The sequence below is a fragment of the Pristis pectinata genome, chromosome 20 (genome assembly GCF_009764475.1).
Source record: "Pristis pectinata isolate sPriPec2 chromosome 20, sPriPec2.1.pri, whole genome shotgun sequence".
In the NCBI taxonomy this organism is placed as follows: Eukaryota; Metazoa; Chordata; class Chondrichthyes; order Rhinopristiformes; family Pristidae; genus Pristis; species Pristis pectinata.
The window spans coordinates 29,599,760-29,627,524 of NC_067424.1; the positions used below are offsets into that span (position 1 = coordinate 29,599,760).

Below are 27,765 nucleotides of genomic sequence, written 5' to 3' on the forward strand. Positions count from 1 at the left end.
GCTATTGAAATCAACCTTCTGCCATTCCTAGACCTTAACTTGGTGACCAACCTTATTCCTTTTCATAACTATCTTAAACCTTACGAGGTTACTCGCACTATTCCTAAAGTGTTCCCAGACCCACACTTCCACCACCTACCCAGCAATACTTCCTAACATCATGTTGAGTACTGCCCCCATCTGTAGTAGGACTCTCTACATATTATCTGTAAAAACTTTCTTGGATGCACTTAACAAATTTTGTCCCATCTAATCCTTTGTACTGAGACTATCCCAGTCAATATTAGGAAAATTATAATCCCCTCCTACTAAAAACCCCATTGCTATTAAGACTTCCTGTGATTCTGTCATAATGGAAAATAAATCGAAGGGAGGGAAAATAAGTGCCACACAAAGAAAGAGTAAAGAATGTGCTATTAAGGTGGAATTAGCAGCAGTTTGGAATAAGAAGGAAGGGTCAATAGTAACTGAAATGCTGTCTTCCAAATGCAGATCCTTGCCCACTGTAACATTGATAACAGATTTGGCAATTGTTGGTTTAAATTCACAATGTAGGTGTAAGCTACTGTGGGGCTACCTCCAATCATATTTCATCCATCCACTTGAGAAGAGCAAATATTGAATGTTCCCACTGTGGTTAATTTGTGCGGTGTTCCCAGGTAATGAAAGCAGTTTTATTTCTTGTGTGGTAGTTACACTCCTTTTTCAGTTTTCTCGCCTGTGGTCTCTTTAGATCACGTGCCATCACATACATTTGAGAGGATGCATGGAGAAGTTCCTTTGGCTGTTCACCTGCTATTTAGATTTCTCATTTTAAACATGCTCATTCCATCTCTTCCCACAATAGTTGCAATCAGCAGACAGTGGGGTTAGAGCCAAACCCCAAGAGAAAATAAACTTTACACAATTAAGTACTCGTGTAGGAGCATTTAATTTATCACATGGCTTAATCATAGCCTCATAGGTTCATAGAGCAATACAGCAAGGATACAGGCCCTTTGGCCCAACCAGTCCATGCCGACCACGGTGCCCACCAAGCCAGTCCCAATTTCCTATGTTCAGCCCATATCCCTCTAAGCCCCTCCCCTCCATGTACCTATCCAAGTGCTTCTTAAATGATACTACTGTACCTGCCTCAACTGCTTCCTCTGGCAGCTCGTTCCATATACTCACCACCCTCTGTATGAAAAAGTTGCCCCTCAGGTCCCTTTTAAATCTTTCCCCTCTCATCCTAAATCTATGCCCCCTAGTTTTAGACTCCCCTACCCTGGGGAAAAGACTATTACCATCCACCTTATCTATGCCTCTCATAATTTTAAACACTTCTATAAGGTCGCCCCTCATTCTCCTACATTCCAAGGAATAAAGACCTAGCCTGGCCAACCTCTCCCTATAACTCAGGCCCACTAGTCCTGTGATGCTGCTTTCAACAAATTATGCACTTGTACTCCTAGGCCCCTCTGTTCCATTACACTCCCCAGTGCCCTACCATTCATAGTACAAGTCGTTCACTGGTTTGACTTTCCAAAATGCATCACCCCACACTTATCTCTATTGAAATCCATTTGCCACTCCTCGGCCCACTTCCCTTACTGATCAAGATCCCCCTGTAATCTACAATAACTTTCTTCACTATCAACAACACCTCCTAATTTTGTGTCATCTGCAAACTTACTGATCAAGCCTTGTGCGTTCGCATCCAAATCATTTATATAAATAACGAAATACAAGGGTCCCAACACTGACGCCTGTGGTACACCACTAGTCACCAGTCTCCATTCCAAGAAACAACCTTCAACCACCACCCTCTGCTTCCTACCTCTGAGCCAATTTTGAATCCAGCTAACTAGCTGTCCCTGGATTCCATGGGACCTAACCTTGCAGATCAGCCTGCCATGCGGGACCTTGTCGAAGGCCTTGTTAAAATCCAAATAGAAAACATCGGCTGTCCTACCCTCATCTACCCCTTTGGTTACCTCTTCAAAGAACTCTAAAAGATTCGTCAAACATGACTTCCCAACAAAGCCATGCTGACTCCTCCTAATCAGACTCCGTCTATCCAAATGCTGGTAGATCCTGTCCCTCAGAATTCTCTCCAGTAACTACGCCACCACTGAAATCAGGCTGACCAGCCTATAGTTCCCTGGCATGTCCTTGCTACCCTTCTTAAGCAACGGAACAACATTAACCACCTTCCAGTCTTCAGGAACTTCACCAGTGGATAATGATGAAGCAAAAATCTCCACAAGGGGCTCTGCAATTTCTTCTCTAGCCTCGCAAATACCTCCTCCCTGGTAATATGAATGTTCCCCAAAGCCCCTCACTTGTTTCCCTTATCTATTGAGCAACCATGATTTTCTCCTCAGTAAACACGGAGGACAAATATTTGTTAAAAATCCCACCCACCTCCTGAGGCTCAAGACATAGGTGGTCCTACTGATCTCTAAGGGGACCTACTCGCTCACTAGCCATATATCTATAGAACCTCTTGGGATCTTCCTTAACCTTGCCTGCCAAATCCATCTCATACCCTCTCTTTGCCCTCTTAAGTGTATTCTTAATTTTATAGTCATCCAGGGATTCACTCAACCCGACTTCCTGAGCCGAATGTAGGCTTCCTTCTTTTTCTTGACCAGGGCCTCAATATCTCGTGTCAGCCAAGGTTCCCTAAATTTGCCAGGTTTACCCTTCACTCTAACAGGAACATGCTGCTCCTGGACTCTTGATATCACACTTTTAAAAGCCTCCCGCTTGCCATTTGTTCCTTTCCCTTCAAACAGGCTCACCCAATTGACCTCTGCTAGATCCTGCCTAATTCCCCCAAAATTAGCCCTGCTCCAGTTTAGGACCCAAACCTGTGGACCTGTCCTATCCTTTTCCATCACTATCTTAAAACTAATAGAATTCTGGTCACTAGAGCCAAAGTGCTCCTTGACTGCCACCTCAGTTACTTGCTCTGCCTCATTCCCCAAGAGGACATCTAGTGCTGCACCCTCCCGAGTAGGGCCCTCTATATATTGACTCAGGAAACTTTCCTGAACACATTTCGCAAATTCCACCCCATCCAGGCCCTTAACAATTTGTGTGGCCCAGTCAATACCGGGGAAATTAGAATCTCCCACTAATACAACCCTGTTATTCTTACAACTATAAGCAATTTCTCTACACACCTGCTCCTCAAGTTCCCGCTGACTATTGGGGAGTCTATAATACAACCCCACTAAAGTGATGGTCCCCTTGTTGTCCCTAAGTTCTACCCATATGGCCTCACTGGATGATCCTCCAAGGATATCATCTCCAACCACTGCTGTTATGTCCTGCCTTATCAAAAAGGCAACACCCCCTCTTTGCTTACCTGTACCTCTGCCATGCATGTAGCATCTGTATCCTGAAATATTGAGCTGCCAGTTCTGCCCTTCTCTCAGCCACGTTTCTGTTATGGCTATTACATCCCAGTCCTCAGAGCCAATCCATGCTTTGAGTTTGTCCACCTTACCTGTTAAACCTCGTGCGTTGAAATAAATGCAGTTCAACTGTGTATTCCTTTCCTTTCTCTTACTGTTCCCCTGGCTACCCTGATTAATAAACTTGTTCTTGCTGGCTACTGCTTTATCCCATGACTTGCTCGTGCTCAGAGTCCCAACCCCCTGCCAATCTAGTTTAAATCCTCCTGTGTTGCACTAGCAAACTTCCCTACAAGAATATTGTCCCCTGCTGGTTCAAGTGCAACCCATCCTTCTTGTACAGGTCACCTCTACCCCAGAAGAGATCCCAATGGTCCAAGAACCTGAATCCCTGCCCCATGCACCAGCTCCTCAGCCATGAATTCATCTAGTCTATATTATATTATGGCTTATAGTAAATTACCTATTATAACATTTTAACTTGTCAATACAAAAAAACACAATTGCACTATTTGTGATAAAAACAGAAAATCCTGGAAACAGTCAGCAGGTCAGGCAGCATCTGTGGAAAGAGAAAGAGTCAATGTTTCTGGTCTGAGACCTCTCATCAGTTCTGACAGTTCTGATAAAGAGTCTTAGACCTGAAATGTTGTCTGTTTCTCTTTCCATTGATGCTGCCTGACTTGCTGAGTTGTTGTACTGTATAGTTGCCTGTACTGTTGGGTAGTAGCACTCTTGCCTCTACAGGAAAAGCTTGTGGGTTTAAGTTTCAAGATTTCAGCACTAAACTTAAACTTGGCATTCCTGTATTGCCTGAATGAGTGTTTCACTCTTCTACCTTCTGAGGCAGATATGAAATGGATGTAAAATATCCCATGTCTCTGTATCTGCCTAGTGTCCTGCCATTAGTTAATTCCTCAATCAGCAACACTACAAAGAGAATCGTTGGCCATCATCACACTACTAATCGTACAACCATTCTGCATGGAATTTGGCTGCCAATTTTCCTGTTCTGTAAGTGACTACGCTCCTGAAGTATGTAATTCCCTCTAAAGCACTTTAGAATGTATTAAAGGTGCATTATACATATAAGTTCCATTTCTTTTCTTTCAAATATGCAATGTTAGTAACTGAAATTTGAGAATGAGTGCATTTGTATTGAGGATAACCATTTTAATGAAGGAAAAGCATATGGAAAAAACTGGCTTTCAAGTGTTTAGTATTTGAGTGACAGAGATTGTTTCCAGAAGTGCCTCTGAGATGTGAACACAATTTTGTGATGCAGTTTGTCTCAAACAACAGGTTTCTGCTGAAATTAGTATTTGCATAGCTAATACCCACCAGAATCATTCAGTGTAGGAAGAATATGATATCAAATAGGCCTCTCTTTATTTCATCAGCTGAATTCAGATGCAGGAAGCTCCTTCCACCAACGCTATTTGACTGATCATCCACTATTTGCAGATTTCTCCTGGCAGCTGCTATGTTTGTACAAGTCTTTGATGTTTCCTACAAATGATTAATGATGCTAATGTTTACAGGGTGTGTTGCAGCAGATGCTGACAGACTTTCCCCTGTCTCAAGACTTTTGTACGTCAGTTGCAGTCAGATACTGGAGCGTCAGTGGCACTCCCTTCAGGATACATTGTGAGGGGGAAAATGAGCAGAGGACACATAGAGCAGGACCAGATGTTGAAAGAGGAAGGAGTCAGAATCCACTACCTGAGGCCTAGCTGATGCTCGCTCACAAACCATTCTGTTTCCTAAGATGGTGAACGTCAATATGAGCTATGTGACAGCAAAAGGTAAGTGCACCCATGGGAATACACGTGTGGAAGAGTTGAGGCATGACCCAGCCAAGCATGATCAAACCCATTATTAAAAGCCTTCTTGACACTATTTGGGTTTGTGCAATTGCATCACTGGTGCGCTTGCTATGCTTGACCTGACTTCAGTTGTTAGCTTTGTGTTCCAAGCAGACTCTTATTTTGTGTAGAAAGTAAGCCAGGTCACAAACAAACTTACAGGTGCACGTTACACAGGGAAGTTCCCAAGAAAACACATTTTAGAAAGTCAAATACAAATGCTTTGAAAGAACAGCTCTTAGTACCTTCCTGGTAGGCGGTTAGCATAGTAAACCACGAATCTGCTACTCATCACAGCAGTGACAGTGCTTCACCATTTTCTATTCAGGAGTGTGTAAGGATTAAATATTAGTATAAGTATTTTCTTTCTCCTGAAGCAGAATATATATTTAATTTTACCTGAAGAAAGTTCCATGACCATTGTTCATGTTGATTTTAAAGCTGGTAGCTGGCATGGTGGGTCCCACACAATGTTCAAGGCATGGTTTCTCACCCACACTGTCTGCAAGGAGGGTCTTGATCTCAGTCCATATTGTGAGGAGAATAAGCAAGGCTGATTTATCTCCCAGAATGAAAGTGAAGGTGAGACTCAACCAGGGTCATTGTGGCATTATATCTGAGGCAAATGGTCAGGCAGAAGATCTGTTTCCTCTCTTGAATGTACAACCAAGGACATGGCTTGACCAAGCACGATCTAACTCTTTCTCTTTTATGTCATCTAAGTAAGAGTCCATGTGTGAATTTTGGTGAGCTTCTTGATGATAGCAGGCATCATGTATTAGCTTGTACAGCAGCAGGCATCTGGCTGATAAACCATTTCCTGGTTCAGAGCCCAATAAGGAATTGTTACCCCAGTCTTGGTTTAGAGTAGTTAACTCACCACTGACTGAAATCAAATTCAGCACTTCATGAGCAACGCACAAAAAGTGCTGGAGGAACTCAGTGGGTCAGGCAGCATCTATGGAGGGAAATGGAGACCTGACGTTTCGGACCGAGACCCTTCCCTCCATAGACGCTGCTTGACCCGCTGAGTTCCTCCAGCACTTTTTGTGAGTTGTTCCAGATTTCCAGCACCTGCAGTCTCTCTTGTGTCAGTACTTCATGGGTGGCTCTGTTCTGTGTAGGTAATACACTTCCCTACTGATATGCCTGGGGCAATTCTTGCCATTTCCACAGAAAATGTATTGACACTTTTGGAGATGTGGTACAGAGTGACATTGCTATAGTTTGCTTTCCCTGCCCCTGGAATAATTCTGTTTCCTACTTCTGATGAACTGGGAAAGATCAAGAATTTTCAAAGTGCATGGTCCCAAACTCGAAACTTCATCTTATCTTCCTCAAGTCATCTAGAGGTTAGCTAGGAAGTAAGTTTTGATTTAAGCTCCTTGCACATCTGCAGTGTCCTTCACCCTATCATTAGCCTTTGTGCCATCAGTTTTCTGGACCATAACCTCCAGAAGTTCCCCCTAAACCTTTCCCATCTTTCCCTCTGCCTTTAAGATGCCACCTCTTCAACTAAACTCAAGGTCTCCTCTTCCAAAATGCCTTTGTGGCTAAATTTCAAATTTTGTCTGCAAGTACTCCTGTGACATGCTTTGAAACATTTGTTCCAAATACATTTGAGTTGGAGTTGAATTCCAATCAGATTTCCTGGTCTAGATTTATTTGAGATTTGCGAACTACTTTGGCCAACTTCATATTAGAAATTTGAAATGTGAAAATTTCAGATTATACAATTGATTAACAAAGTTGTTTTAGACTCATTCCAACATTGAAATAATCCGTCCTCATTTTGTGCAGCATAATTTGGGGATTTTAACCTTTGGAGTCAAAATCTAAAACAATCACAGTTTTCAGATCAGAACATGAATGTTTCCAATAAGTCTCAAGTTACTTCATAATGGTTAAGAGATACCTGAGCTGGATGTCTTGGTTCAATAAATTAAATTAATACATCCATTTAAAATTTATAGAACACTTCTTAATAATAATGTATCAATGGCTGAGGACTTTTCAGCCCTGATCATCTGCAATACTGCAGGTTTGAGACCAGAAATTAGCAAGAGCACTAAATGAGATGGGTGGCTTAAATTATACTATTGAGTCTCCTTCACTCTCTCTTCAGGAAGGGAAGGTACGTGGCTCATGTCTTCCCTTCCTGAATGCTATTGAACAACTTCCTCTAGAAAGTACACAGTGTGGATCTTAGACTAGGACAGGACAATCTTCTGATTGAAGGCTACATTGTTGGTTAACCTGCTGAAGATCACTTTTAAAGCAATTATAATAGCAGTGAAAAACTCTTCCCCATGAAAGAGGCAATTAGGCAGCACCTTCAAAAGGACAGGAAGTTGTACCAGAGTAATGAAAAGAACCACAGGACAGATAAGGAAAAGAGTCCATGAGGAGGCAGCAAATGAAGGTGCTCCAATACTTGATCTGTTTTTTCCATGTCTGTCACCACCCAGAACCTACATCGACCAACCTAACCCTTCAGATAGGGGTTGTGGTTGTTGCCATCCAGGTGTCTGATGTTCTTGATGGGCTCCAACTAGACTGGCGTGTAGTGACCATCTTTCTTCAGGCATCAACAGATTTTTCCCCATATTTGTAACCTTCCATAAAGATTGTACTTTTAGTTTTATCAACAGGATCATAGATTGCAAAGAGAAACACATATAAAAATAAATCGGCTGCTCCCAACATGAGTCTATGAAATTAATGATAAAGTAGTGAATTATGGACATTTATACAGATTCTGAGAAATATTGAGAAACGTAACAAAGAGGGAGAGGGGGTAGATAAGCAGATGGATGAAAAAAGGGTCTAGAAATTTGAGGAATAAAAAGCAAGAGATATCAGAGTCAACTTAGCAAGGACAAGGGAGAGGTAGTAGCTTGGAGAAAGAGATGTGAGATAATAAGGACAGGAATATGAGAATGTATTTGTGTATGCTTTCATTATCTTTTCCTTGCTGCCATCACTCTCAGCAAAACAAATGTTCCTGGGTAAGTTAGAACTTCAGCTGGCATAATAATGGCAATATCAAAGCCTGAGGCCTGAGTCTACAATCTTGTCTCTCTCCATGTTCACTAAGGACTGGACCATGTGGAACTTTAGTGGTTTATTCAGCCTGCGCTGAGTTACAAGTCCTAAATTTATTCACTGTCAAGAGAGCTCCTATCCAACTCTGCAACATTAGCCAAATCTGACCTTATCTCACTCCCACCACTGCTAAAATCAGCCAGGGCTCCTGCTCCTGATATCTGTTCAGTGGTCTTCCTCTTCATTCTCAGCTCAATACGTTCATTGCTCTTCTTGCTTTTTTTTACAAAAACCACACCTTTGAAATCTCTCCACTCATGCTCTCTTCTTTACCTGCTCCCATATATGGTACGTGTTTTTCTTTGTAATGGATATTGCAATGTCAGTGGATGTTGCAATACTTATGTTGTTTAATTAATAGTAATACTTACGATTTTTTTTAAACATGAACTTCTTGGTGTTCTAAAAGTGACTTTTATATGTTTAATAAAAATAGCAAGCATCTTTTGTTTATCACTTGTTTCCTGGCCATTCCCCAACATACTGAATTAAAATCAATTAAAAAGTCCCAAGTCTGTGATTGCAACATTATGGAAAAGTGATTACGTCATTGTGTTCTTATTTCTATGACCTTATGCCTAAAGAACAAAAAAAAAGAACAAATACGTCTTTGGGTTGGAGTAATACATGGGGTACTTCGGAACACGATTTCTGTCTTTATAAAGTTGATCCTCTGACAATGTGTTTAAGCCACTGAAATGTTACCTGATTTCCCAGTGGAAGATCATTCAGCAATGAGGCTGGTTTGAGAGATTAAGCTCTTTTTTTTGCATAAGCACAATCTATGGTTATGTCCCTTATTTTCATATTACACATGCAGAGAAAAGTGTGCTCTATATGTAAGTAAGTCTCATGCAGTACAGCTGTGATGAGTTAAAAGGTGGAGAAGGAATTTGTAATTAAAATAAAATGTATTAACATACAATGTATCTGTGTTGTTCTTTGATGAGCGTGCAATATAACGTCAGAAATCTTAGGGAAAAATTACAAAATGTTTTCCAATTTCCCTTCAACTTAATCTTTTTTCCCTTTATGTTGGCACTTGGTGGGGTGCAGCTCATGGCCTCTGCTGTTCAACCCTGTTGACCATTTACTTATGCAAGTTTTGACTATGCGTAATCTTTCAACTGTCACAGCCGCATCAAATCTGACCACAGGTATGCTTGAATCACTGGATAGGGTCAAACTGCCTCATTCTTACCCTCCCCAACCAAGATGGACCGAAACCTGATTGTAGATCCCCCTAATTTCCAGGACAGCAACTTCTTAAGCAGGTGAGAAGGACTAATAAGAAAATAGCATCTGGAAATATGGGTGAACTAGAATTATTCTGGATTCGTGCTGCCATTCTACGTTGTTTCATAATTTGGAGAGAGCTAAGAAGTAAATTTACAAAAATATGCTGTAAAATCTGATGCCAATGTTGTACCTAACCACAGCAACCACTGAACAATTGTCAGGAGCAGGAGCCCTGGCTGATTTTTATCCTCTGGGACTGGAGAACTGAGTCCAAATGGAGCAGCTCATCTGATTCTCTTGTGGAAAACAGTTAACATAGCAGACTTCAAATAGCAGTAATGATAACCATTTTAAGTGTGATTGAACAGATGGGTTTCTCGAAGGTGTTCAAATGTAGGAGGGAGGTAGTGAGGTCTTTAGTCAGGCAATTCCAGTCAGTGGGGCTGAGCAATTAAAAGGTCTGCCACCAATGGTAGACTGTCCATAGAGAATCCAATTTAAGACAGTTAAGGAGCAGGAGTGTGCATTAGGGCTAGGGAAGACTGCAAATGTGAGGGGGGGGGGGAAACAAAGGCTGTGGATCCATAAGAAATATGAACAGGAGCAGGCTCTAGTCCCTTTAGCCTGTACCACCATTCCATGGGGTCATGCCGCTTTCTGGCCTCAATTTCAGTATCTTGCAAGATCCCCATAACCTTTGACTTCCTCTCCCCACTCCCCACTTCAACCTACTTAATCAGGGGTAATGGGTATCCAAAAATCTATTTATGCCATCCTTGTACACACTTGTTCAAGTGCCAAAGATTAGTCTCCAGTGCAACTCAGGGAGAAAAATACTTCTGGTTATAAAAGTTACACCTGCTTTTCATCTATTTTTGAACACTTTTGTTTATTAGATATAAAAATACTTGAGGGGGAAGTGGGTTTATCTGACCAACAGTCAGGGGTCATTCAGTCAGGGAATGTAGGGTTTAATTGTTATGGAGTCAGTGTCCTGTGAGGGTGGACTTGTCAGCTGAGTGATGACGGCAGCGTTGGGTTGACACAGTTCAGAGGCACAAGGTCAAGTGATAAATCCTCCTGGATAACATTCAGCCAGAGGTGAGAAGTGACAGGTGAGTGAGATGTGGATGAAGGTCAGAATGAAGCCGAACCTAAAACATCTACTGAACTTCCAGAGCGTTAGAGTGTACACTTTGTACACTGAAAATGACTGCTTATTATTATGAATACTGTATGTAAATATTTGTCAAACAGTGTCCTCATTATATTATATTTTTTTGTCATTTTAAAGGGATGAGATATTTATTAATCTGCTCCAGGCACAGTTTCTTGAATGAACTGAAATACCCAAAGGTGGGTTATTAATAATAGCACCTTCCTCAATCTCAGCAGTCAGCACTGCATTAAAATACTGACGGAATTAACGACTGAATTAACCTGATGAAGAGAGGACAGAGCCATTTTCATTTAACCTCTCCCTTCCTGCAAAGTTAAGATTGCTGGTAGTTTGTGTTGGTGAATCAAAGGCTCAAACTCCAGTCCATGTTTTAGTGATGCTCCTTTAATGTTGGAACAACTTGTTTTATTAAACATTGACAAATACCATTGACTGTCTCTTAGGGCTTCACAGACACCAATTGTGCTCCAGTACCTTGTTCAACTGGTCATTCTTCATGTTTGAGTCCATTCAGTCATCCAATTAAGCCTATTTCTATCTTTACACATTTTATTCTTGCTTAAAATTAAGATTCATGGATGATTACCTCAGTGTTCCCAACTTTGCTGCGCATTGTCCTGGAGTTTTCAGTCAATGACCTCTCATCTCCAATTGCCTATTTCAAATGAACAGTTTTTCTATATTTTTATAATTAATAATATGTTTAATAATAATGAATAAACAAAAGTGCTCGAAGAAAATAGAAAAATCAGTCAACATTATGATGTCCCTATGAGTTCCTAGTTGGTGACTGGCAGCAGGGCCCAGGAGATGAATTCTTCCTGGACATTCCCTGAGTGTTATCAAGACAACCTGTCCCTGGGTTACAAACACCTGACTGATGGAAATCCTTACATGTGAATGAGCTCCCAGAATATTATTAAATTCAAAGGTCTGATGTACATACATACATTCGTTCCTATAAATGCCAGAATTATTGGTATTGGTATTGGTTTATTATTGTCACTTGTACCGAGGTACAGTGAAAAGCTTGTCTTACAAACTGATCGTACAGGTCAATTCATTACACAGTGCAGTTACATTGAGTCAGTACAGAGTGCATTGATGTAGTACAGGTAAAAACAATAACAGTAACAAAAACAATAAAAGTGCAGTGCAATAAGGTGCAAAGTCACAACAAGGTAGATCGTGAGGTCATAGTCCATCTCATTGCATAAGGGAATGGTTCAATAGTCTTATCACATTGGAGTAGAAGCTGTCCTTAAGTCTGGTGGTACGTTCCTTTAGGCTCCTGTATCTTCTACCTGGTGGAAGAGGAGAGAAAAGCGAATGTCCCAGGTGGGTGGCGTCTTTGATTATGCTGGCTGCTTCACCAAGACAGCGAGAGGTAAAGACAGAGTCTAAGGAGGGGAGACTGGTGTCCGTGATGCGCTGGGCTGTGTCCACAACTCTCTGCAGTTTCTTGCAGTCCTGGGCAGAGCAGTTGCCATACCAAGCCGTGATATGTCCAGATAGGATGATTTCTATGGTGCATTTGTAAAAGTTGGTGAGAGTCAAAGGGGACAAACCAAATTTCTTGAGCCTCCTGAGGAAGTAGAGGCGCTGGTGAGCTTTCTTCGCCGTGGCTTCTACATGATTTGCCCAGGACAGGCTGTTGGTGATGTTCGCTCCCAGGAACTTGAAGCACTCAACCCTCTTGACCTCAGCACCATTGATGTAGACAGGTGCATGTACACCGCCCCCTTTCCTGAAGTCAATGACCAGCTCTTTTGTTTTGTTGACATTGAGGGCAAAGTTGTTGTCATGACACCATGCCACTAAGCTCTCTATCTCCTTCCTGTACTCTGACTCATCGCTGTTTGAGATACGGCCTACAACGGTGGTATCATCTGCAAACTTGTAAATGGAGTTAGAGCAGAATTTGGCCACACAGTCATGAGTGTATAGGATGTATGATTGCCATATCAAGTGAATTTTTAATGTATTTTCTGACTTATGATCAGCATTGACTAATAGGTGTCTGTAAAGGGGGAACCTGTACACTACTTGGGGACGGCCTGTAATAGATGAGCCTCTCTGACCCTGTGACACTGAGAGCAGTTACAGTGCCTCATTTGCCCCAATGGCTGAGATCATTCAGTTTATGGTGAACTACCTATTGTGAGGGGTTGGGGTGGAGCTATTTTTTTAAGTTTAGCCATATACCCTGAGGCAGGCAACTTGTGCACATGTCAGTTGTGGCTGAGGGAACCTAGATCATCTAATCAGAAGTATATTTTATTGGTTACAGCTAAAGCAGAATGTTTCCCAGCCATCCTATGGAATGCTTGGTTTTTGTGTGTTCATGTGCTTGAGCAGCAGTCTGAATCATTAATTGCAGTTTAATGATTCAAAATCCTATCCCAGTGCAGTTATCAAAGCCTAGTTAGAGTCAAATAACATACCATGGAGTTAACAAGCATGTAGGTTGCCAATTTATCCATGTTATTATCACAAAATAAACAATACTGAGCCATGAGCCCTGTGAGCTTGTCCATCAATGCCTTCTTCTCTCTCAATGGTTGCAAAAACCCTAAGTGCTATCGTAGAGAAGGTTTCTTAGATAGTATTTTATCCTTCAATTAACATCACTAAAGCAATTATCTGGAGATTATCACATTGCTGAGTGCAAATTGACTGTTGCCTTTCCTACAATAAAATTGTCATTACACTTCAAAATTACTGCATTCACAATAAAGTGCTCTGGCATCTCCTGAGGGCAGGGAAAGATACTATATAAATGCTAGAATTTCTTTCCTCTTGTATCCAAAATAATTTTCTACTGTGTAAAATCTATATACGAAGTTGCACTGTGCAATAGTAAATGAGATGCATAATTTTAACATTAGAGTTGTTAAACACCAAAGGAACTTATAAGATGTGTTTTACTTTAAAAAATGCTTTCTGCTGAATGTTATTGTAATGTTGACTGACAATATGCAATTTGGCATATTTTAATTTATAAATTTGGTTTGGAAGTAGTAGTATTAGAAATCTGAAAAGAAATATAATTTTCTTTTGGTTCTTGGTATTAGTCAGATGAACAGTTCGTGTTAGGGTTGCTTCTCTCTTTTTCCTCCTCTTCCTCCACTTGCTCTGAGCTCTTTGCAGTCAGGCTCGTCACAAGGACTGAGGAGCACTGGAGGTCATACATCTTCCAAGAGACAGCACAACTCTAACAAGTACTGGAGTAGTCTGTGGTTTCATAAGAAATAGGAGCAGGAGGAGGCCATCTGGCCCATTGAGCCTGCTCCACCATTCAATAAGATCATGGCTGGTCTGGCCATGGACTCAGCTCCACCTTCCTGCCTTTTCCCCATACCCCTTAATTACCCTACTATGCAATAATCTATAACTGTGTCTTAAATATATTTAATGAGGTAGCCTCTACTGCTTCCCTGGGCAGAGAATTCCACAGATTCACTACTCTCTGGGAAAAGCAGTTCCTCCTCATCTCCGTCCTAAAGCTACTCCCCCGAATCTTGAGGCTATGTCCCCTAGTTCTAGTCTCACCTACCAGTGAAAACAACTTTCCTGCCTCTATCTTATCCATCCCTTTCATAATTTTATGTTTCTATATGATCCCCTCTCATTCTTCTGAATTCCAGCGAGTATAGTCCCAGGCAGCTCATTCTCTCCTCACAGGCTAACCTCATCATCTCGAGAATCAACCTGGTGAACCTCCTCTGCACCGCCTCTAAAGCCAGTATATCTTTCCTCAAGTAAGGAGACCAGAACTGCACGCAGTACTCCAGGTGCAGCATAACCTCCCTGCTCTTAAATTCAATCCCTCCAGCAATGAAGGCCAACATTCCATTTGTCTTCTTGATAACCTGTTGCACCTGCAAACCAACCTTTTGCGACTCATGCACAAGCACCCCCAAGTCCCTTTGCACGACAGCATGCTGCAATCTTTCGCCATTTAAATAATAATCTGATCTTCTAATTTTCCTTCCAAAGTGGATGGCTTCACATTAACCAACGTTGTACTCAATCTGCCAGACCCTTGCCCACTCACTTAACCTACCTGTATCTCTCTGCAGACTCTCCGCATCCTCTGCACAATTTGCTTTTCCACTCAATTTAGTGTCATCAGCAAACTTAGATATGCTACACTCGGTCCCCTCTTCTAAATCGTTAATGTTTATCATGAACAGTTGCGGGCCCAGCACCAGCCCCTGCGACACTCCACTCACCGTTGATTGCCAACCAGAGAAACACTCATTTATCCCAACTTTTTGCCTTCTATTGGTTAACCAATCCTCTATCCATGCTAATACCTTACCCCCAACTCTGTGCATCCTTATGGATAAGTCTTTTACATGCCACCATATCAAATGCCTTCTGGAAATCCAAGTATACAACATCCACCTGTTCCCCTCTATCCACTGCGCTCATTATATCCTCAAAGAACTTCAGTAAGTTTGCCAAACAGGAACTGCCCTTCCTGAATTCATTCTGCATTTGCCTGATGGAACCATTTCTATCCAGATGTCTTGCTAATTCTTCCTTAGATGTAGCTTCAAGCATTTTCCCGACTACAGACATCAAGCTAACCAGCCTATAGTTACCTTCCTTCTGCCTACATCCTTTTTTAAACAGTAGAGTGACATTCACATCTCCCAATCTGCTGGGACCTGCCCAGAGTCCAGAGAATTTTGGGAAATTATCAGAAGTGCCTCTACTATAACTTTCGCCATTTCTTTCAGCACCTTGGGATGCATCCCATCAGGACCAGGGGACTTGTTTACCTTTCGGCCCATTAGTTTGCTCAGCACTACCTCTTTAGTGATAGCGATTGTATCGAGATTCTCACTTCCCATTGCATCCATAACCTTTCTCTTTGGCATGTTAGACTTGTCCTCCACTGTGAAGACTGACACAAAATAGTCATTTAAAGCCTTGGCCATTTCCACATTACCCAATATTAATTCCCCCTTCTTATCTTCTAAAGTACCTACAGTATGTTCACTTTAGCCTCCCTTTTCTGTATTATATAATTATGAAAGCTCTTACTATCTGTTTTTACAGTTTGTGCTAGTTTACTATTGATTGGTTCCCTTATACAATGAGATGGACTATGACCTCATGACCTACCTTGTTGTGACCTCGCACCTTATTGCACTGCACTTTCTCCGTAGCTGTGACACTTTACTCTGTACTGTTATTGTTTTTACCTGTACTACATCAATGCACTCTGTACTGACTCAATGTAACTGCGCTGTGTAATGAATTGACCTGTACAATTGGTTTGTAAGACAAGCTTTTCACTGTACCTTGGTACAAGTGACAATAATAAACCAATACCAACCAATACCAATACCAATACTTTCATAATCTATCTTCACTTTCCTTATTGCTTGCTTAGTGGTTCTTTGCTGCTTTTTAAAGTTTTCCCAACCTTCCAGTTTCCCACTACTCTCACGACTTTGAGCTTTTAGTTTGATGCCTTCCTTTATTTCCTTAGTTATCCGAGGCTGGCTCTCCCCACCCTTACTGTCCTTGCTTCTAACTGGAATATACTATTATTGAGCATTGTGTAAAATCTCTTTGAAAGTCTTCCACTATTCCTCAACTGTCCCACCATATAGTCTGTGTTCCCAGTCTACATTAGCCAACTCCTCCCTTTTCACATTGTAGTCTCCCTTGTTTAGGCATAATACACTGGTTTTAGATCGAACTATTGCACCCTCCATTTGTATGAGAAATTCAGTCATACTGTGATCACTCTTTCCAAGAGGATCCCCAACTACAAGGTTGTTAATTTTACCTGTCTCATTGCACAGGACCAGATCTAAGATAGCATTTTCCCTTGTAGGTTCACTAACATGCTGTTCAAAAAAGCTATCATGGATGCATTCTATGAAGTCTTCCTCAGGATTGCCCCGACCAAGTTGATTCACCCAAGTTATGTGTAAGTTAAAGTCCCCCATAACAACTGCCGTTCCTTTCTTACCTGCATCAGATATTTCTTGGTTTATTGCCTGTGCCTCTGTAATGTTATTATTCAGTGGCCTATAGACAATTCCCATCAGTGACTTTTTCCCTTTACTATTCTGAATCTCTACCCAGATGGATTCAGATTTCTGCTCCTTAGATCTTATATTGTCTCTCACTATCGCCTTAATCTCATCCTTAATTTTGTTGTTTGAGCATGCCAATGTCTGTTCTACCAGAGTGTGTGAGATGATGTGGTGTTCGTCACGTGCTTCTTGCCCAAGTGTACATGGGTTGTTCATTGGCATCACCAGCCATATGGTCAGTGAGTGCCTTTTGCATCCAATGGTCACCTTTTATTTGTCAGAGGCTCAGCTGGCATAGTGAAATGCTGCAGGACGAACACATCTGTATTCCAGGCATTGACCAGCATAATGCACTGTATGTGGTCATTCACTGACATACACTGAGGATTGGTTATAGTATAAAACTTGGAACATAGAACAATATAGCACAGGAACAGGTCCTTTGGCCCATGATGTCTGTGTCAACTGGATCTGTCTGGATTGTCTCAAAGTGCCTGTGAAGCAAGGTAATTGTCGTCAATGGGACACTGCAGCAAGGACAAACCTGTTATCTTCACAAAACCACAAAGTTTCTGTTGCCTGTTGGATAAGATCTTAAATCAAGATAAGGTAAAAGATTCTATGGCATTATTTCAAAGAAGAGTGGAAGAATTCATTTTGGACCAATTTATCCCTGAACCAACATCACTGAAGCAGATGAGTTAGCCAACACAAGATAAGATAAGATAAGATATTTTTATTAGTCACATGTGCATTGAAACGCACAGTGAAATACTGCGTAGTGTTCTGGGGGCAGCCTGCAAGTGTTGCCACGCTTCCGGCACCAACATAGCATGCCCACGACTTCCAAACCCGTGCGTCTTTGGAATGTGGGAGGAAACCGGAGCACCCAGAGGAAACCCACGCAGACACGGGGAGAACATACAATCTCCTTACAGACAGTGGCCAGATTTGAACCCGGGTTGCTGGCGCTGTAAAGCATTATGCTAACTGCTACACTGCTGTGCCTGCTGCAAATGCTGGAATCTGGAACAAAGAACAAGATGCTAGAGGAACTCAGTGGGCCGGTCAGCATCTGTGGGTGGAAATGGACAATTGACATCTTGGGTCGAGACCCTTCATTTATTCTGAGGTTATGAAAAGGAGAGAATAAATTTATACTTTCTTTTATTTATACATTTCAGGGATTCTTTTCTCAAGTAAACTAAGTGTTAATAATATCACTGAAACTTTCAAGAGATGCAGTACTGATTTCCTGCATAAGTCTAGATACGAACAGTTGGAGGCCAGTTGACCATGATTTGTATCAAGGATGAGTACAATGCTGTCTTTGCTTTTCTCTGTGGATTGCTTTTTTCAGCAAGGCTCTCTGATTTGTTTCAGGAGGAGAATCTGGGCCGAGTTGAGTTTTTCCCTTCTTTTCATGCCTTGGTGCTACGTTCAATTGTTCAGTCTCTGTCGAAATGACACCTGTCATCAATCAAATCTGCTCAGGTGAACAATCAAATACAACATCATTCTTGTGTTCAACTCACTTTTCTGTTGAAAAATATAATAATTTATATGCCACCCTTCAAAGCCATAGGGAAAATCAAAGCACTCTATAGACAATGCAGTACTCACTCTGTAATGTATGAAATGCTATAGTAATTTGTATACAGCAAGATTCCATAAACAGCCATGTGATAATTACTTTTTTTTAGGGAAGTTGGTTAGCTGTAAAGCATTGCCAGGACACTGAGGAGAATATCCTGGGTGATTACAAATGTGGACAGATGGGGTCTCAGTTCAATACTTCATTCAAATTATAGCACCTCTGACTGCAACATTCTCTTAGTAATGGGTTGGACTGTGCTCCCTCTCTGTAATAGAACCCACAGCCTTCCTCCTCAGAGTGCTACCACTGAGATACAGCTGAGACCTTGCAGGCAACAGATGAACTGTGCATGTGCTCAATGAGAAATTGAGTGCTTATTTGAATCTTTATATATGATTTGCACACTTCTGAGGTATCTTTTCTGCAAGTGGTGAAATAATCATTAGAATCCTTATGAATAAAAATGTTCAATTAGAAAGAAAGACACAATTTCTGGACTCTGACATTGCAATTACATCTGCTTAATATTGTATCTTATTCTTTCATGATTTTATAACTGTAAAGGGAACTTATTCAAGATATTACCCTCGTGTCCAACACAAAAATGGTATGCTCAAATGCACTGTGAATCAATACAGCCTGCACAACATAAGCTACTTTCACTGATAACATCACAAGTATAGAAAGCTGTCAACCTTTGATTTGTGGCCAGTTTGCTAGTAATTCATTTGCTCTTGTTGAAAACAAGATAAGCACCCTTCCTGTTACACAGACACAGCCCAACCTCCGTGCACCAAACTTACTGTTGTTAAGCAGCTTTTGATGTAGACGAGTTTTCACCTGTAACATGTAGTTGTAATGTTTTATGGTAATGTGGGTGAACACTGAGAGTTATCACTGATTGAAGCACACATGGTACAAAGCTAAATGTAACTGTGTATATAATGTTGCTGGACAGTCAATGATCAGCATTTTATACAGGGTTCACTAACTTCTCTTAGAAAGTTACTTAACTTTAACCTGACCTTTCACTTCAGTTTAGTGGTTTATTGGTTAACAAGCTCCAGCTATTGATATATATGGCTGGAATTCCTGGCTGTTAACTAAGGTGGAAAATAGACATCAGCACAAGGTAGCAATCAGCACTTTATATTCACTAACTTTGGTGAAAACAGAAGGTTTTCCCATTTATTCCCCTGTAATTTTCAACCTGAATTGCAGATCTCCTATTTCTCCTATTATAGTCTCTGACGAAGTGGTCAGGAAGAGTCACGGGGGTCAGGTGGTGTACCATTGGGCAGCATGAATTGACAGAACTCAGACAATAATTTATACATTTCCTTTCCTGTTTGTTTTTGTTCTTGATCTGTGGAATTTACTCCACTGAACTGCTGGGTGGATTCATGCATCTCTGTGGCAAGTTGAAGCAGTTGCCCAAGGGTAGGCTAACAAGTCTACTGTTTAGAATTTACTGCACTTAGTTCTGTCTAGTTGTCCTTAGCCAACACCTGGAGAGGGCACACGAACACCAGTGATATCAGTATTACATGGGGATTTTGTAAAGGCAGTTATTCAAATCCAGATAAATGATTCCCTGTTGGCCATTCCCAGGACAACATGGTCTTAATTCCACAGCTGCTGTTTGGGTGATTTACAGGTACGTGAACAGCTTACCCAAGTTCTCGGCTCCCCCACTCCCAGCACTGAATCAGCTCCTTGGGGATGGCACAGTGGCACATCTAGTAGAGGTGCTGCCTCCCAGTGCCAGAGATCAGGGTTCAATCAGGACCTCGCGTACTTTCTGTGTGGAGTTTGCACGTTCTCCCTGTGACCACGCGAGTCTCCTCCAGATGCTCTGGTTTTCACTCACATATTAAAGATGTCTGAGGGTTGGCAGGTTAATCAGCCACTGTACATTTCCCCTAGTGTGGAGGTGAGCAGTAGACTTTGGGGAAGTTGGTGATAATGTGGGGAGAATAAAATAATGGGATTAATGTGAGATTAATGTAAATAGGTGATAGATGGTCTGCGCAGACTAGTTAGGCCAAAGGGCCTGTTTCCGTGCTGTGTGGCTCGATGACTAAATATCCTCAATCTTCCACCTCTTCTATATCAACTATATGAATATGGTTAAAGCAGCAGGTCAGAACATACACTGGGTCTGATCTTTGTCTATAATTTGAAAAAAAAACTAATTATTTAAGCAGTCTTTAAATCTCAGCAGAAAATGTTTGGTGACATCACTGTCATACAAGGTACAGGCGACTGAAGCAGTCATATTGCTGCCTTTTCACTCCCTGCTATGAAGTATATTCTTGATTATCGTAGCAAGATTTGCTTCGTGCAAAAACAACAGTAGAAGGAGCAGCTGTGTAAGGATGGTATTGTTTGATGCTAGAATTCAAAACCTTATACTATCTGATGCGAAAGTTGGCAGTGTTGTAATAGCAAGGAATATTCTCTATGGCTACAGCAGAATATAGATCAGATGTAAGGTTGGGTGGAGCATTGGCAGGTGGAATTTAATCCAGACAAGTGTGAGGTGATGCATTTTGGTGAAGTCAAATAGGGTTAGGATGTATACAGTAAATGGTAGGATGCTAAGGTAATGTTGATGAACAGTGGGACCTTGAGATTCAAATCTGTAGCTCCTTGAAAGTGGCAACACAGGTAGATAGGGTGGTGAAGAAGGCATATGTCATGCTTGTCTTCAAAAGTTGGAACATAGATGTCCCAATGTTATATTGCAACTTTATAAAACACTGGTTAAACTGCACTTGGAGTTCCGTGTGCAGTTCTGGTCACCATTTTATAGGAAGGATGCAGTTGTGCTGGACAGAGTGCAGAGAAGATTCACCAGGATGTTGCCAGGATTGGAGGACTTTTGTTATGGAGATAGGTTCGATAGGCTGGGCTTGTTTTCCCTCAGGTAAATGAGGCTGAGGAATGTAGAGGTATACAAAATTATAAGAGGCATAGATAGGGTAGATAGTCAGAATCTTTTTTACCCATGGTAGGAGTATAAAAAACAAGAGGGTATGGTTCAGGGTGAGTGGAAGGAGTTTTAAAGGGCATTTGAGGGGAAATTTTTTTGCATGGAGAGTAGCTGATATCTGGAACTTGCTGCCAGGTGGTGAAATCAGACTCAATCACTACGTTTAAGAGGCATTTAGTCAAGCACTTGAATTGGCAAGGCAGAGAACGATGTGGACCTAATGTGGGCAAAAAAGTTTGGTTTGGACATGGTCAGTTTGATGGGCCCATTTCTGTGCTATATAGCTCTAGGACTCCATCACTGTGTTGACTTGACTGAGTATATAACCAGTATTGCGAAGTAGCAAAACCCCACTATACAGAAAAAGAAGACATATCAAAATAAGCCCTGGTTTTATTAAATAGTGGAGCAGGCTTGAGGGGCCGAGTGGCCTACTACTGCTTCTAATTCATCCATTTGGAATAGTGCTGCTGCTCACTGGGCAAAGGACACACATTAGGTCCTGACCTTGGGTACTGTCTATGAGGAGTTGCAGGTTCTCTGAGTGGGTTTCTGCTGGATGCTTTGGTTTTCTGCTCTGTTCCAAAGATGCGCTGGTAGGTGAACTGGCTGCTGTAAATGAACCTTAATGTAAGTTAGTCGTAAAAGAATCAAAGGGGAATAGATGATCATTTGAGAGCAGGGGTACAGGTAAATAAATAAGAATGGAGGTTGCTCTGCAGGGAACTGGCATAAACCCTGGAGGGCAGATTCACTTCCTTCTGTTTTGTAGATATATTATCTACAGTATAACTACCTCTGGCTTGGTCTGTATTTACCTGTGTTTCCCATATTAGGTTAAGTCCAGACACAATAGTTTCATGTCTTCAAAGATTTGGGTTTCCCAAATTATCCCTTAGCTTGCCAACTAGTGTAAGGAAACTCTTAGTTCTCTGATCTGATTCTACACATGCTCTTTTGGATTTTTGGAAATTAAGTGAATCAAGGGATGTGGTATGAGTACAAGAAGATGGATCCAAGGTGAAAGATTCATCATAATGATTGAATGGTGGAGCAGGCCTATTCCTTCTTCTGTTACTTATATTCTTCTTTGTTGGTACTGGTATTGGTTTATTATTGTCACTTGTACCGAGGTACAGTGAAAAACTTGTCTTGCATATCGTTCATACAGATCAATTCATTACACAGTGCATTGAGGTAGTACAGCGTAAAAACAATAACAGAATACAGAGTAACATGTCACAGCTACAGGTAAGTGCATTGCAGGTGGACAATAAGGTGCAAGGTCAACTAAGGTAGATTGTGAGGTCAAGAGTCCATCTCATTTTATAAAGGTACCGTTCAATAGTCTTATTACAGTGGGATAGAAGCTGTCCTTGAGCCTGGTGGTATGAGCCCTCAGGCTCCTGTATCTTCTGCCTGATGGGAGAGGAGAGAAGAGAGAATGACCCAGGTGGGTGGGGTCTTTGATTATGTTGATTGCTGGGAAGGCAGTAATATAACAACACTGCACTTTTAATCATAATCATGGACTATTAAATTAAATACATAAAATACAGTTGGATGTAAAATATATGCAAATGATACGTTACCTTTTCTCACACTAAATCCTAATGAGACAAAACAGCATTCAACAAGAAATAAAAACACAGTTTGTGAAGCCAACTGCAATCTGCTTACATTTGCATTTCTACAACAGAGTGAAACAGAAAGAGAGGGTGCAGCAAAAGACTTGCAACAAAATATTTTGACTTCTTATGTAATCATGGAGGGAGGTGGAAAATCAAAATCTACTTTGGTAATGCAAGAAAAATATGAAAATAATGAATGCACAGCATCTATCGATCTGAGATTTTCATTAACTCATTTTACATTGTGGCCTTTTGTTTTTTTAACCAGATACTACATTTCATTGTAAGATAATTTGCTGGTTCTGGCATAATCCAACTAACCCTCCCCCACATGTATACATATACTTTTGAGCTCAAATTTCACGCTGAGCAGCAGAGGCTAGGCTTGACTCAGTGGTTCAGCTCCACCTTTGAACAACAAGTTGTGGTTTAAGGGCCATTTCACGCTGTGAACACACAATCAAGATTGGCATTTCAAGGTGGCACATGAAGGAGGTCAACATTCTCTCTTGGTGAGATGTCTGCCAAAGTCCTCCCTGCACGTACAGGTGGATACTAAACACTACAAGGCACATTCCAAACCTGAACATTCTGTGTCCAGGACATTAGACCCTGAAATGCACCACAAGCAGATTAAATGGCATTTTTCTCATTGCTGTTTGCAGGAATTAGGAAAAGTCAAACAGGATCAACAGAGCTTCATGAAGGAGAAATCATATCTGACAAAATTTATTAGAGCTATTTGATGAAGTATCAGAATGGATGGTGGGGAATGATCTGATGTAATATATTTGGATTTTCAGAAGACTTTCAACAAGTGCCACAAAAAGAATTACTTTGCAAGATAAGAGCTTATGGTGTTGGAGGTAACATATTATCATGGTTAAAGGATTAGCAGGAACAGTTAAGAAGAACAAGGGGATCATTTTCAGGTTGGCAACCAGCGACCAGTGGCCAGTTATCCGTGGTAGGGCCACAGTGAGTGAGTTAAAAGAAGGAAACAAAATGTGCTGTAGCCACACCTGCAGATGATGCTAAAGTAGGAGGGAAGGCATGCTGTGATAGGATCTAAACAGATTATAGGGAGATATTGATAGGTGACATGAGTGGGCAGATGCTGGCAAATAGAGTGTAATGTTGGAAAATGGAATGTTATTCACTTTAGAAGGAAGAAGAATAAATCAGTTTATTAGTTGAATGGCTGCAGAAAGCAGCGGCACAAAGGGATTTGGAGGTCATACATAAAACACAGGAAGCTGGCACAGGTGCTGCAGGTAATTGGGAAGACTAGTGGAATGCTGGCTTTAATTTCAAGGGAGTTGGAGTATAAAACTTGTGAAGTCTTGGTGCATCTGTATAAGGCACTATTAAGGTCACATCTGGAACACTGGGTTCAGTTTTGATCCCCTTATTTATGGTGGGGTACCCTGTCATTGGAGGTGGTTCAGAGAAGGTTCATTAGGATAATCCTGGGTTATGGGAGGAAAGGTTGAACAGGTATTCACTGGAGTTTAGAAGAATTAGAGGCAATCTTATTGAAATATATAAGGTACTATGGGGATTTCGTAGGGTAAATGCTTGAGGACATTTCCCCTCATGAGAGAGCTTGACCCAGAGGGCACAGTCCCGAAATAAGAGGGGACCCATTTAAGACTGAGATGAGGAAGAGTTTCTTCTTTCAAAGGGTTGACAGCCATTGTCATTCCTCAGCCCAGGGGCTGATCTTAGAATATATTCAAAACTAAGATAGATTTTTGATCAGTAAGGGAGTCAAGAGATACGGAGATAGGACAGGAAAGTAGACTTGAGGGAGGTTGTATTGGCCATGACCTTATTGAATGACAGAGTGACCTTGAGTGGCCGATTGCACATTCATGCTCCCATTTCTTATGGTTTTAGAAAAACTGATGCATTGATTGAAAAGGTGAATGTGCTTTAACTCTGCAACAAGATACAGGAGCCTGAGGGCACGTACCACCAGACTTAAGGACAGCTTCTACCCCACTGTGATAAGACTATTGAATGGTTCCCTTATACAATGAGATGGACTCTGACCTCATGATCTACCTTGTTGTGACCTTGCACCTTATTGCACTGCACTTTCTCCGTAGCTGTGACACTTTACTCTGTACTGTTATTGTTCTTACCTGTACTACATCAATGCACTCTGTACTAACTCAATGTAACTGCACTGTGTAATGAATTGACCTGTACGATCGGTTTGTAACACAAGCTTTTCACTGTACCTCGGTACAAGTGACAATAACAAACCAATGCCAATACCAATACCATTGTGTGGAACCTTAAGAATTTGTGAGAAGCAGCATGATTGCAAATTCTTCCATATGTGATTTGTAGTAGGCAGAACAGGCAGCGAATGGAGGGTATAGACCAGGTGCAGGCAGATGGGATTAATTTAAATTTGCATCGTGGTCTGCACAGACGTTGTGGGCCACAAGGCCTGTTCCTGTGCTGTACTGGCCTATGTTCTATGACAGTACCACAGGTAAGATCTTTCACAGACAATTGTTCATTTTGAAGAATGAAGTTCTTCAGGGATTGGCTGACTTATCCATTGTAATTTGCCAGCATTGAACTATTGCAGGGAGCTATATCCATGTCAGTCCATAATGAAGGCCAATCCAAGCCTGAGAAACAGCACCCCATCTTCTGAATAGGTAAATTGCAGCCTTTTCCCCAATACTGAACTTAACAACCTTCAGTAATCAGCCATTCCAATCCTCTATCTCACATTTTCAGCATTCTTGTTCTTCTTCTCTTCAAATGATTTCAGATTTGTTCAGGTAATTTCAGATTTTATTCATCTTCTATTTACACCATCTTCAGCATAATGGATGTTACTCACTAGCTTTTATCAATACTTCTCACTTTGTTCCATCACCATTTCTGCCATTCATTCTCCTCAGTCCCCACCTTATCACAGCCCTTCCCTTTTTATACTCTTGGCTCCTCCCCCCTTTTCCCCACAACTTCAAACTTGCGTCAGCTCTAACTTTTCTCAGTTATGAGGAAAGATCATTGACCTGAAACATTCTCCCTCCACAGACGTTGCCTGATATCCCGAAAAATTTCTTTATTTTTGAAAGACCTATGGCATGTCCAATGAGCTATGGATAAATGCTGAGCATCCTCAGGCAGCTCACTGGTGAAGCAGCACTGCATTCAGGGCCACTGCCTCACTGGTAGTGAGTCCCAGAAAACAGAGGGATTGTGGGATAGTGAAGGAGAACTAATTGGGAAGGAGTGGCTGATAAAGTACGCCAGAGAAGGAGCTGGCATCGATTTTTGACGTCACAGTTGAACCAGTAGGAGCTGGTTTCTTACATTCAAGAGAGTTTCTTATAACGTAAAACAAACTGCTGGAGGAACTCAGTGGGTCAGGCAGCATCTGTGGAGGGAAATGAACTGTCGACATTTCGGGTTGAAATCCTTCATCTGGACTGATGAGTGCAGATGAAAGGTCTCAACCTGAAATGTCGACTGTTCATTTTTCTCTACAGATCCTGCCTGACTTGTTGAATTTCTCCAGCAGTTTGTTTTTTTTTTGCTCCAGATTCCAGCATTCTTTGGTGCTGGCTAAAAGTGGTCCCTTTAAATATTGATGATTATTTTTCCTGAATGCAGATGGACTGACTCCATTTGTATTCAGGGTAAATGCAAATCTCAAGCAAGTGCCATGTGTACATGTACAGTTTAGTACCTGTTTCCACCTTGGGTCCCGATCGTGTCATTTCCAGCAACACAGAGGATGAAGTATTCCAAAATTGAACAATTAAACATGGACCACCTTGGTGGCCTGTTTATGCCTGTGGAACAAATTTTGGTGGGTCATCCAGTGAACCCTGTGGCCTTGGATCCATACTGGGACTGACAGTGAGGTGTTTCTCTGCTGCCAGTGAGTGGCAGAAGTCCTAAGCAATTTGCCTGTGATTCTCCATTTCCTGCCTGCCTGCTGAGGAACTGACATGTGGTACAATGTATTGCACACAAGCACATGTATTCCCACAATTGAGACGAAGAATGTGCTTGAACAAAACATAATAAAATGACACCTTTAAAGAAAAAGCCAAAGGTAAGAGTTTTATGATTGCATATAACAATGGTTACATTAAACTCCAGCAAAGTAAGCTGTGTTCATACCAGCTGTTGAATAGAAGTGCAATTGTACGTCTAAATAAATAAACAATATAAACCATGATCCATTGTAAATAGATTGAACAGCTGTCATCTCTAAAAAAATACTTACACCTGTTTCACTCTCACGCATATAATATTTACACTAATTTTCTTGCAATTTTATAAATTGCATCTGATTAGAGCTTTTGCTAAAATTACCAGAACTTTGGATCAGAGTTTGATATTAACTGGAAAAAGTAGGATTAGAATATTGTGGATTTCGATGTGACCACTCAGCTTTAGGATCCAACTTTAACTCTACGGCTTAGGAAATTATTAAGGTCTGTGGCAAATAGCTCCTTCTCATTCTGTGTGTAACATGTCTCTGCATCTACTCACAAAGGAGCTGGAGGAATGCAACGGGTCAGGCAAGGTCTCAACCTGAAACGTCAACTGTCCATTTCCCTCCACAGATGCTGCCTGACCCGCTGAGTTCCTCCAGTTCCTTTGTGAGTTGCTCCAGATTTCCAGCACCTGTACTCTCTTGTGT

The 27,765-nt window shown here is 41.4% G+C and overlaps 1 protein-coding gene across 3 annotated transcripts in view; it reads left to right on the forward strand.

Moving 5' to 3' along the window:
- The first annotated feature begins 5,034 nt into the window (after window positions 1-5,034).
- The window catches only part of LOC127580808 (SAM pointed domain-containing Ets transcription factor), a 186,157-nt gene continuing 163,426 nt past the window's right edge, over window positions 5,035-27,765 (forward strand). For all 3 annotated transcript variants that reach the window (XM_052034711.1, XM_052034712.1, XM_052034714.1), the window contains exon 1: window positions 5,035-5,209. In XM_052034711.1, coding sequence (XP_051890671.1) covers window positions 5,173-5,209 — 37 coding nt within the window. In that variant the 5' untranslated portion in view covers window positions 5,035-5,172. The remainder of the gene's footprint in view (window positions 5,210-27,765) is intronic.